General features: G+C 36.1%; 1 protein-coding gene across 1 annotated transcript in view; it reads right to left on the reverse strand.

Annotated features, from left to right (window-relative positions):
• Positions 1–19,654, reverse strand: part of LOC107087917 (protocadherin Fat 3-like) — a 107,481-nt gene that overhangs the window by 12,219 nt on the left and 75,608 nt on the right. Inside the window, exons 42-48 of the mRNA XM_015379758.1 lie at positions 19,404–19,561; positions 18,747–19,281; positions 17,852–18,005; positions 15,682–15,829; positions 12,035–12,418; positions 8,612–8,867; positions 846–938 (exon numbers count right to left, since the gene is read on the reverse strand). Coding sequence (XP_015235244.1) covers positions 846–938; positions 8,612–8,867; positions 12,035–12,418; positions 15,682–15,829; positions 17,852–18,005; positions 18,747–19,281; positions 19,404–19,561 — 1,728 coding nt within the window. The remainder of the gene's footprint in view (positions 1–845; positions 939–8,611; positions 8,868–12,034; positions 12,419–15,681; positions 15,830–17,851; positions 18,006–18,746; positions 19,282–19,403; positions 19,562–19,654) is intronic.

A 19,654-nucleotide genomic window follows, 5' to 3' on the forward strand; every position in this document is an offset into this window, starting at 1 on the left:
GTCTTTTGTTACCTCTTCAGTCAAGTTATCTTTGCGCTTTTGGAGTATTTTTTGAGTAATTTGAAACTTTTGCTTTTTGACTCCAAACCGTTGAAAATGGTTTTGTGACCCTTATTGATTTGATCATTACCCATATTTATACTGTTGTCCCTGCTGCCTTCTGGGAAGAGGCTTCGCAGCATTCAATGCAGGTCCAGCAGATTCCAAAAGAGTTTCTTCCCCACTGCCATCAGACCGCTGAATATAAAAAAAAAAACTCCAAATCATAGACTCTGCATGAAACCGACCATATCATACTTTTTTTTTTTTCCCACAATGTACATTTAATCTCTGCTGCACTTTAAGAAAATTGAAATGTCATGAGAGCTGAACTAAACCAAATTTCGTTTTGTAAACACTCTGTGCATACAAAATGACAATAAATGTGTAAGTCATATGTGTTTGTTCTTGTTCTTATGTTCTTATGTTGCAATTTCTTTAGATCTAGGAATTAAGTTTTACTTGTTAAGATCGTTAAACTTACTTAAAGTTGTCTGCAAGGTTCTATTTATTTTAATTCTATATGTCTGGCAGTAAACAGGCCTGGATGTAGCTACTGAAACAGAATGAAAAAAAGTGCCAAGTTAATAAACAAAGGGGGCCTGGTTGTTGTTTACTAAGTTTTGTTTTCTCAATAAATGTTTCTTTTAAAATTTGTGTACTGGATTTTGCTTACTCTTGTTTTTTGTTTCATGAACACCAAAGACCAAAAGACGTCTAATAGGGGACAAATACTTTATACAGATGTTAGTGAAGCATTAGGACGCACAATGCATTGGCAGGTTATTTCTGTTGTCTATTCCTACCATTGTCATCAATGGAATCCGAGGTGTAGGAACTAAGGGAGCGCTCTTCAGAGGTGGAATCTGAGAGACATGCCACTTCCTCTTCCACCAGCTCTGAAACAAACACATATAAAATTTGTAAATCAGAACTATACATATTAAAATCATTGAATCAGAATAAATAAAAATGCAAAAGTTTAAATTAAACTGAAAGTGACAAATTATACTAATAAAATTGGTTTTAACCCTTAGCTTTGTATATTTATTATTAAATAACATCAAACCTTTGATGAAAAAACTCTTGGAATCTTAAGAAGTATATTTTTTAAAAGCAATTTTGTGCTATTGCTGATTTAGATATGGAGGGGATGATTGTTTTGCATGTGTAAGGGCAGTTTTACTCTACAAAAAGCATATCTCAAGACAATTTATTAAATACGGATTCAATCCATCATTAAAATAGGCAGGCCACAATGATATTATAATAACGAGTGTTAGCATGACCTTCAAACGTTTGGAGTATCTGTGTGACGTTGTATGAGTGTGTGTGTAGGTGGATGAACTGGGTGCATGTGTAGAAAAAAAGTGTGTGTCGGTTAAATGGATGCATGTGAGAGCAAGTTTGTCACCTGGAGAGGTACATTTGTAACTGTAGAGAGAAGCACTGATGAGCCCCAAAGGTCAGACTGATAGTCCCGGCTGCAAAAGGCCAAAGCTACCTCAGGCAGCCAGACATGAAGAAACCCCCCAGGGCAGATACATCCCCCACAAATAAGTAGGTGTCTAGCCAGGACCAGGAGCATCAGGCCACAGGCCAAAGGAGCACAGAGTGAGATGCAGCAGGGCACCAATTCCCCTGACCCAACCATGCCAGCCTCGCCACACAGATTGAGGTAGGAGGTGCTTATTACACCCTGGTGGCCATTTCATGAGAGGTTAAGTGGAAGGGATTCCTGTCAGAACCCAGAACCCAAGTCCTTATTCCAGCCAACCTGTATAGACACCCCTTTACCTTGCATAAAACACCTGGAGTCACAGTAGGCGCACAGGGATCCACCCCAAATTCAGGCATGATAGATAAAGGAAACATTTGCCTCCAGCCAAGTGCCTCACTGGCCATGGCAGCATTACCCCCTCCCTGTTTCCCAAATCTCAGTTTCTTTGTACAAAATAACTGAAACAACAAAAAATAAATGTTTCTCTAACAAATGAAATACAGGAATCTTAATTAAGGAATAATGCTAAATTGTAGATGTATTTTTTTCATAATGTAGAGGCTCACTATCAAGCCATTCCTTTTTCTCTTTAAAGCCCACAAACGACTGAAGAGCAGATAATTTCTGAAAAATGAAGATCAATGCAGAGAGATGAGTAGGAAAAAATACCTGGAGAAGAGACTCTAAGGTTGTGAAGAAATGGATATTTCAAAAGAAGATGAGTTTTTAAGGTGAAAATAGTCAAAGTCTCATATTGATGGTAAAAGTTGAGTTAAATCACATGATGCAAGAACAGTGAGGATAGAAAATAACTTACAGTAAATGATCCTTTCAGCTTGAACATCGGATAGAATATTTATTCTTACTTAATGGATGGAAAGAAGACAGGCTGAAACAATGTTCATTTCTGGATCAGTTTTGATAAACTATCAGATTTCATTTATAGAGCATTCTGTATCTCTAAGTATTATGTTCAAAGAGCAACTTCTGAAAATTAGACGTTTATAATGTTTGTGCTCATTTTACTGCCATCTGCAACAACATGAGATAATACGGCTGAGTTTTAGTCTAGTTTCTTCATATTTTTCTTTCTGAGCCAGATTAAAAAAAACATGTCAAGGCAGAACAGATTCCTTAAAAAGTTCCTCTGCAGAAGGTATTGGTGATGCATTTGGATTGAGAGGAAAAGTTTTTGAAAGTTGTGTGTTTTAGGCTATCTGCAAAGCAAAAACCAAAGCTCTTACTTCAAATGCAAACCTGACATTTTGTGTGGGCAGAAAAGTCAACTTAAATTTCATGTGGAGAAATCTACGTGATTTCTTTGGTTACCTTTGACTTGCATGCCAACAGAGGTGCATCTCAAATAAATGGCTGCTTACAAAACAGCACGATCCCTGACACTGCTTTTCTTTGCAGTTATTTGGCAGGCTGTAGCCTTTCAAACCACCTGATTGGTCCTGAGTGATTGTTTGTCAGAGAAGTGTCAAAAGGGCACAGCAAGCACTTGGGTATCACAATGAGTTGACATGTAGCTGTTAAAACCGTCTACGACACGGTCTGTTGAACCCGGGCAGAGACAGGTACATTGCTCTTCCAGGTGCTTTAATCTCACAGCAATATAATGCCCGGTTTCATATAATTGGTCCAAGTGTGAGAGAGAAAGGCAGATGATGCGAAAATTCCTAAAGTCCAAAAACTATTTTTTTAATGGAAATTAAAATGGCATATATAGAAATAAAAAGTTGCAACTTTGCTTATGTTATCATCTGGAATAGGATAAAAGTAACAGACAAGAAAAGTGACTCTTTGAATGCAAGTAATGCATTTTAAAACAATTTCACTGCAATTATATAGGTAAAGCCTTAAGGACATCCCTGTTTTCCCATTCTTCAGCAATTAGTGATCAGTGAACATCCATCAGACAAAATGCCTCCATAGATGCTCAGTTGGAATAGCCTCTCAGTTTGGCTAGTCTAGACTGTGAGGTTGGATTAAGCTCAACTGGATCAAAACAATAAAAAAAATGTCAGGGGTCTCATTTATAAAGTTTGTGTACACACAAAATGAGGCATGAACATTGCATACCAAAAAAAGTAAAAAAACAATCCACTGGACTTTGTTTCCAAGTTTGAAGACGTTTCCTTTCCTAACCAGGAAGCTTATTCAATTAAAAGTGTCAGAGATAGAGTTAAGTTTGAGGCTTTTTAGAGTGGACCAAAAACATAAACATCCCTAGAGCCTAGAACTTAATGCTATTTCTGACACTTTGAATTGAAAAAGCTTCCTGGATGGGAAATGAAACATCTTTAAACTTGGAAACAAAGTCTAGTGGATTGTTATTTTTTACTTTTTTTTTGGAATGACTATGAACTGGATGACTGAGAATCTGCACATAAACACAAAGTGTGAAAGTATGCAATGTGTTGGTCTTCATGCAAATTCTGAGCAAATCGGTACAGTACACATATTTTGGAGAGAGGGGAAATTGCCGACACAAATGGTGACTGATGTAGGGAACTGAAGCCAAACTGCATCATCATTTCTTTAGGGCATGTCATGATCACAGCTCTGAGGACTGGCCTAATTGCTCATTTCATTCACCTGCCTAACTCTGCCCAGATTCCAATTTCCACTCATCTAATCAACCTGCTTCTGCTTCTATATAAACAATGTGATGTTGATGCTCTAGTTCATGCTCTCTTTTTCGGGGGCCAATGGTGAGAGAGGTTTTTTATTTTTTATGTTTCATAATATTCCTGATATCCTGATGCTGATCTGCCTCTTATCCACTGAGCGTGCCCTGTTCCTGTCTTAGCTCTGTGGAGAGAGTTTTTATTTAGCATTCCATACTGTCCCTGTTATGCTGATCTTTTCTGCCTCCCAACCCTTGAGCCTGCCCTGTTCCCATCTGAATGTTCTGCCTGAGCTCTCTTTGGACTCCAGGAATCCTGAACTAGCCTATCCCTGTTCTGATCAGTTTCCCTGACCTGGCTCAAACTCCTGCTTGCTCTCCGGGTCTGCAGCATTGGTGGTGCCCACCGCATCTAGTTGGTAGCTTGATAGTTTGATCCTAAAACGTTCTACAGAGATGGACTTAACTGATAAACCAGGTAAGTGACTCACATGCATAATCGTCCTCCATCAGATTATCATGGTCACTTACCTGTGTTTTTCTCCACCAGAATTTCCAGTCATGGCCGGTGCCCCGCCCCAGCCCCAGCCATGGCAAATCGGCATCAGAATTTGAATAAATGCTTTGAATTATTCCACTGTCTGTCTAGTCTTGAATACTGGGTCCTTCTGTCCTGTTTTATGACAGGGCATTCAATTTCACTTCATAAGAAACTTTAATTATTGATTGACTTTATCAGATCACATCCCTTACTGTGATATATGCTGGCACAGACAGGTACAATCATGAATAATAAATCATATAAAAGTTTGCTCATATTTAGCTGTTTCCATGATCATATACATGTGACAAGGTGGGATGACTTCAGATGAATTGCAGTAAACATTTGAATTTTGCCGATCCACCAATTTGTAATGGTGCTCGATGGATGTTTCAACTAGGCCGGACATTTTGGAAATAGGAAACAAATTTCCAGGGATTAGGAATGTTTCCTGACTCAGGATGATCAGCTGATCAGAATTCATACAGTTGCTCAACGACCCACCAGACCCATGCCATCCCTGTTGATAAGTGAGAAACAAGAGGAAGTCTGTGTGCCTCATTTTGATGTAAAGAATGAATGTAAATAAAATTTGTGGCACGTATGGAATTTATAATATATCAATAAATGAAAGATATAAAACGTGTATGTTCAACATGGGTGAAAATAGATGAGGTTTAATGTTGCGGTGTGTATATTAAACATCCAAAGTATTCGATGAAAGATTAGGAAATAACTAAATAAAATAAGCTGTAGCCTAAACATGTACATTCTGCCCATATCAAATCTTTTACATAGGTGTCCTGCCTTTCTCTGCATCTAATTTTAGGAACAAAATAATTCTGTGAATTTATCTATAACTCTGAAATAATACAGTAAGTAATAAGCTAATATGCATGGATGTACTTATTATGATCAATCCACATCAGAATTTGAAGGTGTCATAAATAATGCTTCCTTTAATCAACTGCTACTACCAACATGTTTATCTAAACTTCAAACACCTCGGTTAAACTGAGATTTTTCTGTTATCTTGGCTGCCATTAACTAGCATTGATCCTTTTAATACACAGTGACATCCATACAGTGCTTTGCTTGAACCATTTATGCTTGAATGCGGGCAGAACAAGAGGTAGAGCCTTGAATGCAAACTTTGAGGCACATCTCTGAATTATAATAAGTATATAAATATATATAAATATATATATATATATATATATATATATATATATATATATATATATATATATATATATATATATATATGTGCAAAGAATCCTTTGTCATTATAGAACAAATCTTAGAACTTAACCTTGGTAAGATAAAAGCTTGTCATAAAGCAACTTCAGCCTTAAGAGAGCTTCATTGTGAAAGAATGTTACATGTAGTGAGCAAGATTTTATTAAGCCTTAAGCAGAGACTGTGGTGGAAATGGAAAGAGCTGATTGGCTGATCCACCACCCAGACAGCATATAAAGTTATTTAGCAATCATCCAATTATATGGAAATGAGATCATCTTTGATATCTCTAGAGGGGAAAATTAATCAGTTTCAGCAGCCGGATGAATTAAAAGAGTGCTCCTAGTAATACAGTTTTATCCGGGATAAATAATAATATGAAAATATTTGAATAACTATAAATTAAAAGTGGAAAAATGTGATATAGTATAAAATAAAGGAATTAAAGACTGTGAAATGCTGATAAATATTTTTAATGAATTCTAAGAAAAAAAATATATAAATACATTCTAGCTATGATTAGCAGAATATTGACTCTTTATATAGAAGAAAGATTTAAATGAGTTGAGAAAGTATTTGCTGTTTAGTGCATGATGATGTTAGTATCCATATCATGTAAAGATTTTCCTGTGATGCCAACTATTTGCTGCTGTGCAGGTGACTGTATTTTAATATCAAATAGATGAAATAGTAAAGTGATCAGTGAGACAAATAAACATGGTAATAGACAAATCAAATATTAGTGGGAATGTAAATAAGGTAAGCTCAAACATTTTGATTTTCTATTAAAGTGATTTAACCTCATCAAGTTTCATCATCATGACATTCCTAAATCTAGTCTGAACTTTGATTACTAGGATTCGATTTGTGATTATTTTTTTTTCTTATGTTTATTTGTTTCTTGAATCAACCAGCATCACATCAAGCAACAGGGTCAACCACAGCTCCTCACTGAGATTGGAATGACTGTCAGGTCCTTATTTTAAGTAGCTCTGAGCGAGAACCTGAATAAATCTTAAGCAAAGTTATGAGAACTCTGAGGCGTCTGAGAAAGCTTATAAATACAGGCTCAGGTTCTACTGCTGTCCCAATGCTGTCTTACTTACCGAGGAGGAAGAATTCGCATATGGAGGATAATTAATTAATTTGAATAGAATCAATTCTATCTATAATGAATCCCGCACAGTTTTACAGTTGAGAGTTTATCAATAGATGGTTCAGAATAGCTAAAACAACAAGGATCATGCTTAGTCTCTTATATTGATGAAAACACTGCTCTAGCTTGGTGATATATACAGTGCATGTAAACATTTTCTGTAGGTCAGCATTTTTATACTAAAAAAAAAAAAAACAGTTATTAGTCTAAGAAGATATTTACATTTTTGAGCAACCATATTTTGTTGTTTCTCATGATCATAAGCATGATTGGAATAATTAAAAACACCTAAAACTTAAAATTTTGTTAACAATACCTTTTATTTATTTATTTCACCTTTTAAATCAAACTTCTGCAAAAAATCTGAATTTTCCTCCCATTCTAAATTATAGAGATGCACCTTTATTTACTACTGTCAGATGTAAACTGGAACCTTGTTCTAAAGCTTTGATTTTTTTTTCATAGTTTGTGGTGTAAATAAGTTACTACTGCAGTTTTAAATAGATTAGTAAAAACAGGACAGTAGATACTGACTCTGACATATAGACTTTAGTTTTCTTTTAACTCATTTGAGGTTTGATTAAAAGACACACATCTACATACACACTGCTGTGTCTGTAGATTATGTGTGCTGTCCGCTATTTCCCCTGCATTCACACAGCAGGGAAATAAACAAATAAAAGAACGTATTTCCTATTCTCACAGGATGAAATCAATGATTAATGAGCAGGAAGCTACAGCTTGAAACTGTGTAATTCGAACAACTGCTTGGACGAAGAATCGAAAGTATCTGACATCCACCTTTGCACTGAAATGCAACTAGATAATTTCATTGACAGAGAACCAGCTGAAATGTAGTCTTGTTGACAGGTTGAGCAGCTCAGTATCAATCCAAAATGGAACAATCTGACAATGTCTGAATGCTTCCCTGCATGTTCCAGACACTTTAGCTAACAAAAATCCCTTGAGGTGTGGATGCAAAAAAAGACATAACTAGATTGAAGAGAAAGTCTGGGATTATTTTACACAGACATATTTCAATAACTTTGATTTTTGACTTTTTTGCTATGAGGAAAAGTAGGGCAAGAACATAAAGCATCAGTTCTGCCTGCTTACTCTGACCATTCATACTTAAGTGCATATGAGACGTTACAAACATTAGCTAGATCGAATATGACATAATCACCAATTTGATGAGAGGGACTGGGGGTTAAATTACCATTTATTGCTTCAAATAAATTCAAGAGAAAAGTGAAATGAAGGGAAAGCAAAATAAAAATGGGATATTTTAAGCAGTCTAGCCTATTCAGGGTAGTTTTCTTTGATGTTTGTGATCAAAAGGCACACATCACTGTGAAATAAGCTCTTGCAGTGGAAATGGTGAAGCGGTGGTAGCACAATGAGTTCACGGCTTGTGTACTCTTTTACAGTACCTTTTCTGATCAAAAGGTGTGGGTTTATGTGAGCGGGTGCATCTGTGCGTGCAGGATACCACAGTCTTACCCTGCGGACTGGTAGCCCTCTGGGTCCTCTCAAGCTCAAATGCCCTCTGCCCCCACTCCTCCTCTCTCTCGTCTCTGTGCCTCTCCGGGCCCTTCTCTCTGGTTTCTTTGCCCTCCCATGACACTTTGTGGGCTGGACTGTGCTCTGGGCGATGGGCTGACGTCGAGGGGAGATTGGGCGCAACGCTACACACGGCAATGCCTCTTCTGTTGGCCACACCTCGAACATTAGCCATGTCTGAGAGGAAGCTACTCATCTGTAGAGACACAGGAAATAATGCAGAAAATACTAAGTAAAAAATTAATAATTTTGGTTGGAATGACCATAAATAATTTCAATCCTTTTTTGTCCGTCTCCCTGCCAGCTCACAGATTAGCTTCTCTAATTGGTTGATGCTTTTAGTTTGGTTCTGGGTTCTTTTTTTTTAATGCCTATACTAGCCAATAATATACTCTTGGAGTAAGTTTTAATAGACTAATAAAAGTTGATGAGTGTCTTCAGACTAGGAGATGATGTGACTTTGTGTCATTTGTTTTAAATCGTATTAAATCAGAGCATGATGTGATTCTTCTTGAAATATTTGAGTTTATTTCCTGCTGTCAGTATCTATTCAAGTGATTTCTTTATTCCACATGTAATGCAGCAATCAGCCTGGTTGCTTCTGGTAAAACGCAGCACAGCCCCATTTAAGGTGAGGTTAAACTAAGTTCTTTATGATCCTGTGAAGCTTCAATGATTTTTTAAATTAAAAGGATTATTTTTAAACTGCTTTTTGTGTTTGCTGGGATTATTTTTGTCTGCTTTTAAACTTTGTTTGATCATCTCAAACATATATGTGTGATGGATTAACAAAAGCACAAATCATTTGAAAGGAACCAAGTTTATTTTACAGTATTATATTTCAAGTTCACCTCATTGACTTTCTTTGCCTATAATTTTTGCAACCAAAAATCCCGTACTCAAATAGGTATCAAATAAATATTTTCTCCTGTTTATATAGAAAAAAAGGTAAAAAATCAAATATTTTAAAATGATCATACCTACTTTAAAAACTGAATACAACACCAAGGTTTGAACCGACATTAGGCTACTACTATCAGGCAGACCCTGTTTCTCCTAATAACTTTTATAAAACCTTTAACAGCATATGATATGAAAATTAATCACAGAATAATAGCACTATCAAAACTACTTAAACAACCTAAAACAATCTATAAGGAATTGTGTTAGCTAACATTCAGCAAATATTCAGTGTATCTTTGTTTTTGTTATTTTCTTTATGAAATAAAACTTCAAAGGCATGTAAATAATTATATGAGCCTGGATTTGCAGTGATGATAACAAATCTAAAATTTGCCATTAAAAACGATTTGTTTGTATAATAATAAAAGTAGTTCCTCAAAGCTCAGTTTAATGCTCTTCAACATTTAAACATATACTGCGGGTGAAATAAGTATTGAACACCCCACCATTATTCTCAGTAAATATATTTCTACCAACGTCTGGTGAAAATGTCAATAGCAAAACTAGAAATATATTTACTAAAAAAAATAGTGGCATGTTCAGTACTTATTTTACCTGCTGTATGAGAATATGTCTGCTGCTAAAGCACACATATAAGGTTGACATCTTATATGTTATCTATTTCCTCAGGCAGTTCATTAGTCTCAAACTAAATTTGATTTTCCATTAGATTTTAACTTGAGGTATATTTTAAAGTACATAAAAGTGAAATAAAAATGCCCAAATAGAGCTTCTGCATCATGTTGCGTGTTTTCAACCTACCCCAAACTATATTAATCTTAATTCCTGCCTCAGATATTTTGTCCTCAGGCAAAGGTGCAATCTGAGTGCCAAATTATAAAGTGGTATATAAATGGTACAAAAGCTGTATATACCAGCAGATAAAACAGTTTTTAAAAGAAGGACTTTGAACTATTTTCTACTAATTTCTTTCTTTAACAGCAAAGTCTTTAACTTAATGCACTTATTTTCCAAAGGTGAATGTATGAAAATCCAAGTTTTTATTAGGGCAAACACAGGTGTACAATGTGCGGCGGTAAACATCTGTTGCTTGCAACCATAGAAGAAGCAGAGTTCTGCAATTTATTAAGTCAGACTTCTGCATGCTCTTGCTAGGCAAGTGCTAAGCATTTTAGCTATCCACTACTTAGAGGTATACAGCCGAACAAAACACAACTAAGGCAAATATTTGGATTTATGACTGCTTACTATTTTTTCCGGCAAAAATTGTGGTAAGACCATATCATACCTAAAAAGTTTAATTTCATTACTGCAAAAGATTTAATGTCAATAAAACCAGACCACAACATTCAGTGCCTCTGAGGGGCATTTCATAAAGCTCAACTTTTACAAATGGCATAAGCAGTGGCCACTCTACACTGGTGGTAAAGCCTGAATTTCTGCTTTAAATATTAAACTTGGTTTGTTTCATGTTAAAGTGAAGTAATAACGACGAAATGAATGCTCTGCAGTCCAATTAATCTGCTTGATAAACTGCTTAAACTACTGAAGTGGGAATTAATTTCTTAATGTTTTCTGTTCCATCATGCTCATATTAAAGGAGTCCCCCAAGGATGTCTTCTAAATGAGATCGTCTATCTCAGCGAGACAATCTGTTTGAACAAAGGTTAAATAATAAAAAAGCAGGGTATTATGCCCTTTAAAACAATCTAACATTGAAGAATATTTCAAGAACTAAAATGTACTTTTATGAAAGATACCCCATCATTTGTTCATATTACTTTAATCTGAGGGTGGCTAATGAGAAACATTCAACTACATTTCAGTTACAGCATGCATGACTGTATGGCAATGTTTCAGTTATTAAGGTGAATAGAACAAAATCAGATCTATGATATAATACAGTACATTCACTCAAACATCTTTATTGAGTGGGTTAAATCTGCACCAATACACCAGGACTGTCTTCTCTGCTTGAGGGTCATATATGTTCTGTGGGGTGGATCTGTATTATTCAGAATTCTTTTCAGACAATGGCAAACTGATTGGAGCTTCTTTTGTTTTTTGTTTTTTTTTAACCCAGAGTTCCTTTGGTACATTTTTTTCAAGCTATTGTTGAACTTATGCCAAGGAATAATCAGAGCAAAGAGCTTAATGGTTTGTTTTTCTTTGAGAGAATGATTAAATTTCTTATAAAGTCATGCTTTAAGCTTGTATTTCTGTAAATGCATAATCTTAAGTAGGTCTCCTTAAAAAAAAACTTTAATCTCAGGGGACTTCTTTCCAAAAAAAGGTAAAATACTTAAATAAATTAAACAATAAAGGATCTAACAGAATGTCTTTGAATGTGATTAAGAAAAAAAAAAACACCTTAAAGCCTAAGGTTATATGAAAAAGAAAACTGCTCACTTAGACATGCCCATATACACTTATGCACACCTGACTGCTTTCACTGGATGTGGTCCTGTCGGTCCCTGGGAGGATGGAATGGGCAGTGGGACGCACCATGACTTGGGGAGGACCTCCGCTGTAGCCTCCCACCTCCCCATAGGTGCCCGTGGTCACCTGTGAGCCAGGCACACGCACAGCTTTGAACTCAATTCCCTCAACCCCCGTTCCAGTCTTGTGTAGCATGTAGCTAGCTTCTGTGGAAACATTGGAGACGCCCAGAGCAGCCTGAGTCCCTTGACCTGGGTCAGACTCTTTCCGGAATTTGATTTTCTTCCTGAAGGCAACGAAGAGTATGAGGAGGAAAATGATGACAAAGGCAAGCACTCCGATGCCTATTAATTCCCCTGGTCCAACATAAGACAGCGGCTCAGCCTGCAAAACATTAAAAAGAAATAGAATCACTAAAACTTGGACTCAGCATCTCTTATTCAAAGTATAAAAAAAACGTACACCATTACTGCCTGCTGGAAGCAGAGAATGTCAAGGGGAAGAATTCACTTCTGGTGATAAAATATCCAATGCATCCAACAAGGCTGCAACCGTTGAGATGATTGAACTACTGTACAGTAAAAGTATAAAAGTTGAAATAAATTTTTCTCCCTTTGAGTTTGGGAAGTTTACAGTTTTTCCCCTTGGACTGAGTCAAGCATTCAGTTGAAGGAAATATAAATTAAATTTCCATCATTGAAATCTGAGCAAATGAGCAGTGTGAATAAACTCAACTTGTCAAAAGGAACCCACTAAAACACAGACGATTTATAGTTATTTTTACATTTTAAAACTTTGAATGTGAAATTAAAAAGATATTGGCTTTTATTCATCTGAAAATATATGTAGATAATGCAGATAACTATACTGGAATATTATCTGCCCTCTGGTAGATTATGACAGAAACACCTATCCTTGTATCACACTGGGATGATAAAGATCAGTGGCACTTTTTTCTCATTCAATGAAATATGCAATGTGGAAACTCAGTTAAAGATTAGTCTATTATTCTGCAGTATGTCTAAGACTTTATTCAGTGCAGACAAAGTGTAATGCATGATTGTTGAACTAGTCATCATATTTGATTACTTTTCTTCTTTTTATGGCCCTATCATAAAATCCAAAATGCCTTGTGAATAGTTTGCAGTACTGCTGCATGGTGCCTACATAAATATTTCAGATGTCTAAAAAATGTTGTAAATTCAACTTTGAATGAATGAATTTCATTACATTAATACAAAAAAACTGATTTTTAGGTGTTTTATATTGCTCTCAATGAAAAGACTCATGAAAAGATTCAAGATAAACACAGATTTTTCATCCTCTGTGCAACACCTACCTCTGAGTTCTGATTCATCCATGTGAACACTTGTCATTGTCATGCTGAACATGAGTCTCTAATTTAATTTATTTCCAAAAATTAAAAAGATACATCCCTCTGCTTACGAGGTACCAAAGCTGTCTGATGTTGTGAGAGATGAATTGAACAAGGACAATACATCTTGTGAAAATTATGATTGTGTTAAGATCTTTGAAGAATACCTTTCTAAGAACAGAGCAGAATTTTACCAGGTTTATCACAGTGAGATCAAAAGATCTTTCACGCAAGACACAGTCGGCCAAGAGTGACATTTTAGTTTCTGATTTGGAAAAAAACAATTTTTCCAAGAAATAAAACACTGTAATTATAAAGATCAGACTCAGCCTGGCAAGATGTGAATAAGCTCAATGATGTCCCTCTCAGCAACTGCCCAGACAATTTCCAATTATTATTATAATGCCTGAAAATTGCCAAAATGAATAAGTTTTTTATTTATTTTTCTGCAATGAAAATATTTTTTTTTGCACAGATGATGCCAATTTGTATTTAGCTTTGTGGTCACAACTGTTAGGGAACATTGTTGAAAGATTGAGGTCATAGAACAATCCTGGAAGGAGGCACTTTTATCTGGATCTAACCCAATGAGTCAGGACAAAGTAAAAGATGGATGCAGAAATACAGAGAACAATTCAAGATTAAAAACCTCTGCTTAAAAGAAGAAACCAGTGTGTGGTATTTACTTTCCCGGGTACACTGACAGGAATAATCCCACAGAGTAAACACAGGAAATGTTTCATGAATAGGGGAAAGGAGCCTTGCAGGTGTCTCGACATGAAATAAATCAAAAGACTTAATATGAGGAAAAACTTGGATCCTATTGTCACATTAAAAACAGAGCGTGTGTGAACACCAATTTTCTAGCTTGGCAATATCCAAATCTAAATTCACTATAACTAAAGTCTGGACTTTGACTGGTCCATTCCATCATAAACATACTTTGATCTAAATTATCTCATTAAGGCTCTGGCTGCAGGTTTAGGGTCATGATCTGATTGGAAGATTTAAAAAAAAAAAAACATCTGAGTCGCTAATCTCTTCCATTGTGTTGATTTAGCTAACACACTCAACCATCGAATCTGAACAGCTTTTCTGTCTTCACACAGCTTGATGCTTCTACCGCTATGTTTCATAATTGTGTATTTAGGGGGATCTGTGCCTTCCAGGCAAATGCAGGGTTTTACATCTCAGTCAAAAACTCACATTTTTCTAATACGTAAAGGAGACTTCCTTTGGATATTTTTTTAGCAATAGTTGTTTTGTTCCCATTCTTTCAAACAGCCCAGATCTGTGGATTGTATGTGGATTGACAGTTTCTCCCATCTGAGTTGTGGATCACTCTCGCTTCTGTGAGAGTTACCTTGGGCATTTTGGCTACGTTCTGATTAATGCTCCTCCTGTCCAGCCGGTCATTATAGGCAGATCTCTATGTCCCAGCAGGTTTGCAGTTCTGCCGTACTGTTTCAATTTATGGATTATTGATTTAAGGTTTCTCCAAAAGATGCTGAAAGGTTGAGATATTGATTTATATCCTAAACCTGCTTTGAACTACTCCACAATTTGCTGTCTGGTAGGCTTCCTTGATCTTTAGGATATTGTTTGTTCATGAATTTTCTCTAACAAACCTTTAAGGCCTTCTGAGAACAGCTCCATTGATAATAATAATATAAATAGATACAACAAAATTTTGGGATGGAAGGTGATAAAATGTGAAAAAGGTTCTAAGTTCTAGGATCTTGCAGAAAGCAGCACTTGTGTATGAGGTCCTCTTGGATAATTTAATAGGTTTTCTTTTTAAATTAATGGACAATCTATGCAATTGATATATTAGAGCAGTGTCTTCTATATTAGGGAAGCAGTTTTAGAAAGCAGCTTGGTAGCTTTGTTTCACTTCATGATTAATAAAAACAAAGTGGCAATGAGAGGAAGGAAAGATAAACCACACCAATTTTAAGATGAGTCTAACACTTTCATTCTGACGAAGGAAACTTGAAAGCGTCTTAAAACTGCACCAGAAGGTACACAGTGTAATGCATAATAAAAGTCACAAGCATGGAAAACTTCAAATGAAAGCTGTGATTCACCCATTACCACACTTTATCTCATTCAGTGCGAAGACAAGGATGCAAAGCCCTCCAGGTGGTTATATTTCACAAAACTCCCGGCAGTTTCACCGCGTCTCCAAAGTATAATTAGATGAATAACTGTGCTATTTTCTCCAGGATTTATTCCTCGTTTAATTCCACTTTGTGCCTGGTTAAAAGTTTACCTGTGTGTCGCCCTCTGGGCCCTGATCATCACAAAACTGCTCTTCGTATCCGTCTGAGCAGTTGCAATAGAATGAACCAAAGGTGTTAATACACTCTCCTCTGTTTCCGCAGATTTCCTCCTCGCATTCATTTACATCCATGTCACACCTGTCAGACAAGTAATATACATTTTAACATGCATGAAAAGTTCAAATGGGGATTTAATTTTTATTTAGAAAATACAAAATGGTGTTAAACGATAATATACTGTATTTTTATATATTTTAACTAAACGTCTAAATAAAAGCGACTATAAACTAGATATGGGGGAATAAATAGATAATGATTAACAAATGGAAAAATAAAAAAAAAAATCAAAATCCTTTCTTCTTTTTTGATTCTTAATTAGACATCTCAAATGCTTAAATCAAATTCCACAGTCGTTATTGCTTTCCCATTATGTCTAGAGAAAATTACTTCTCTCAAACCAAAGGTTGATCTCTCTAAATGTTCTTTTGATCTGATTTCATTAGGTTAAAAAACAAGAGACATTTCACAGAAATTCAGCAAAGGATAAATGCCTTCCAAAATAATCGTGTAATTTCATCCTCTGCAAGCTCTCGTGTTCGTCTTAGCTTTATATATCAAACACAGTGTCCCACTGTGAAGGAGAGAAGAAATGCATGCTTTTTTTTTCTTTTCAATTATTTTTTTTCCTTGATGGGATTTTTCAAAACGCTTTACTACAGTTTTTTTTTTCTTCGTTTTTTTGGACCAAAGCAAAAACATTTCTGAAGAAGCCTTATTGTGAAACTAAGCAAAGTTTTCTTTAAATGATACTGCAAAAGTGCAGGAAGTCATTTAGTTTATAAAGTTTTATTCCTTAAGGATCAGATCTGCTGGTCAGTAAAATCTTCTCATACATATTTTGAATAATGAATATGTTATGGCCTAATTAAAAACAGAAAAGCTCAGACTGTCTGTCAGTTGAGTTTTTTCATTCAGTGTATATGAAATGTCCAAATGTGACTTTTTAATTTGTTGTTACTGATGGTTATTAATTACAAAATGAAGTTTCTGCTTAGGACTTTTGTAGGCACAACATACAAACAGCTGTGGTAAAGCAGTCTGCATGCACTCATGTAGTCTGCAAAGGGTCACAATTATAAATAATTCTAATAAACCCTCTTAAACCACCACTAATATTTAGCTACACAGGCCTTAGTTGCAACTCAGTAAGACACTTTGTATTGCAATCAGGAAGCTTATGCAATAACCAAAGATGGAAATTTGGCCAGTCTTCCTGAAATAGAAAGTTTTCCTTTGGTTTGTGTAATGATAATAAAAACATGTCAGCATCCGTTTAAATAAATCATTTATGTGTAGACATTTTTTTTACAAAGCTTCAACCCCAAACCTACTGAGAGTTAGTTAAATATCAAAGAGCCAGAGTTCAGACCATGAAAAAACATTTTCAAAGAACATCAACAACAGGGACTGTTATGACGGCTATAAAAAGTTTTTTTTTATGATACACAACTTACTAGTTGACATTTTCCCAAATATAAGAGAAGCTTCTTAGCCTAATTTTGGCCACATATCGGATGGTTGTTTGAGTAAATTCAAAGTACATATATTTTTTTATTTACAAAAGTTGTATAAATCCCCCTAATAAATAATTAAATGTCCAAAGCTTGAAAGTGCATGTATACTTTTATTTGCAATCTTGAAAAGTGTTTTATTAATTTCAGCTTTAGCAGACAAACTTCTATTGATATGCCATTAACTCTTCATTTGATGGAAAACTGCCCTCTAGTGGTGAGTCCCTTTAACAACCATAAGAGTGCAGAGGTTATTTCAAAGGCAATTACAGAGCAGTAATTAGGAAGGAGGCTACAGACAGATTACGGCTTTCCAAGCAAGAATGATCCAGAATTAAATTAGAACCTCCGATTTGTCTCTCACATCATTAAGATACAAACACATAGTGACTAATGGAGGAATCTGTGCATGTTTTGTGGGGCTGGACTCTAACACATGGCATTTTATTCTTAAAAGATGCATCTACCACTCAGAGTGTAAGTGTTTGAACAGTCTCTAAGTGGGGCACACTAATAATCAACACCTTCTACAGTCTACTGTTAAGCCTGTTGTGTTATTAAAGTGTTTATAATGCTTCTTTTATCTTACACTAATCCTGTGAGGCCTCTCGGACAGCCGCAGAGGAATGCATTGCCAGCAGCCTTGCATTTTCCACCATTCTGGCAAGGGTTTGGCATACAGGACGTTAGTTCAACTTCACAGCGCCCCCCAGTGAATCCACTGCTGCAACTGCACATGAAGCCTGTTCATAAAGATTCGACAACAACAAAAAGACATTGATACAGAGTCATTCTACAAATAATGATTAAATTCTTTTTATGTTTATATTATTAGGGATTTGTTAAAAAAAAGTTAAATTCCTTTTACAAGGATATAAACTGTAGGGATAAGTATGCCCTGTATTATAAGGGTTTATTTAGGTCAATTTTGATGAGAAATACATGTTATACTTGACTAACAAAACAAGGATTTCATTTCAGAATGTTTTAACATTAATGGACCCAAGGCTTTTTAGGGCTGCTTTTGCATGGACTACCGTATTTTATCAAAGCAAGGGAATCTGACCGTGGCCCCATGAGGCGTTAAGAAAGCCCAGGTTGCTTTAATAGAAGCCTACAAGGCTGCCTCCATTCCTGATGCCTCTGAACATCACTCCAAACAGCCAGTTTAACAACAGTCTTACACATTGTTGTTCAGGCAATTACCACACAATGTCCATATAAAAACAATGTTGAATATTGTAATAATTGTAATTTGGAAAAAGCCACATTAATAGTGACAGAAACATATGCTTAAAGCTATTTAATCCTGTATATAAGAACAATATATGTATTTCACTTGAGTGACTTACTTAAATAAATGAACTTCTGCATAAAATCTAACTTGTAGAGATTTGTTTCTATATAAATAGATGTTTTTTTTTTTTTTTTTATAAACAGTAAATACAAAACAATTAGACTGACACATCTGTATGCATACAGACCTCCAAATGGCAGGCTGCTGCAGATGGCTCCATTGAGGCATGGCTGGCTGATGCAAGGATCTGGATAAAGAACGCAGCCCAGCTTGACCTCGCTGAGCCCGGCTATCTCAGCGTAACGGCTCCTCTTATTTTGGAGGGGCAGCTCGTTACCGTTAAGCATCAGTGACCCAAGGCACCCTTGGAAGCCATCCTGAGCCCTTGCTGGGACCCTAAATGAACGCTCTCCGAATTCTGGCCCTCCTTCCATGCTTTTCTCAGGCCCAAAGACAGGCCTTTCAACTGGCCTGTTCAGCAGTCTCACTTGTGCCCCAAAGAAAAGCAATGAATCAGGGGCTATTGGCCAGAGACGGACAGGGGCCTGTGCTGCTCTGCGACGTTCCACGTAACTGTTGTCCACCGACAAAAGGGTGTAGTTTCTGGTGAGCTCTAGAGCGACTGAATGCCAGAGACCATCATTTATTGGTCTGTCTGAGATACCCATAATTCCAAGAGTGTTGTCACAGTCCAACTGGAACCACAGTCGACCCCCTTCAATCTGGGAACATGACATTTCAGAATTTTAAACAGTTTACTGTTTGTAGAATTAGTACAAAAAGCTTTGAGGTATTTATCTTTTGTTCCATAAGAAGGAAACAAAAGAGTAAAGTGAAAGCGTACCTTTAACATGGTGCAAGGGTTAACACGAGTGAACATAATAACTCCTCTTCTTTGGAGTGTTCTAACCCTGAGGCCAAGTCTCATCTCTCCACTCTGCACCCTTTCTGTCACTCTGTACTTGATGTAGCTGTTTCCAGAGAAACTCAGAGATGTCGGACCTACTCAGTTACATCACATAAAGACAGAAGATCATTTTTCTTTAACAACAGCGGTAAAATAAAGAAAACTAATTTCTTATATTATTTACAATC

The sequence above is a fragment of the Cyprinodon variegatus genome, unplaced genomic scaffold (assembly GCF_000732505.1).
Source record: "Cyprinodon variegatus isolate N-32 unplaced genomic scaffold, C_variegatus-1.0 Scaffold199, whole genome shotgun sequence".
Lineage (NCBI taxonomy): Eukaryota > Metazoa > Chordata > Actinopteri > Cyprinodontiformes > Cyprinodontidae > Cyprinodon > Cyprinodon variegatus.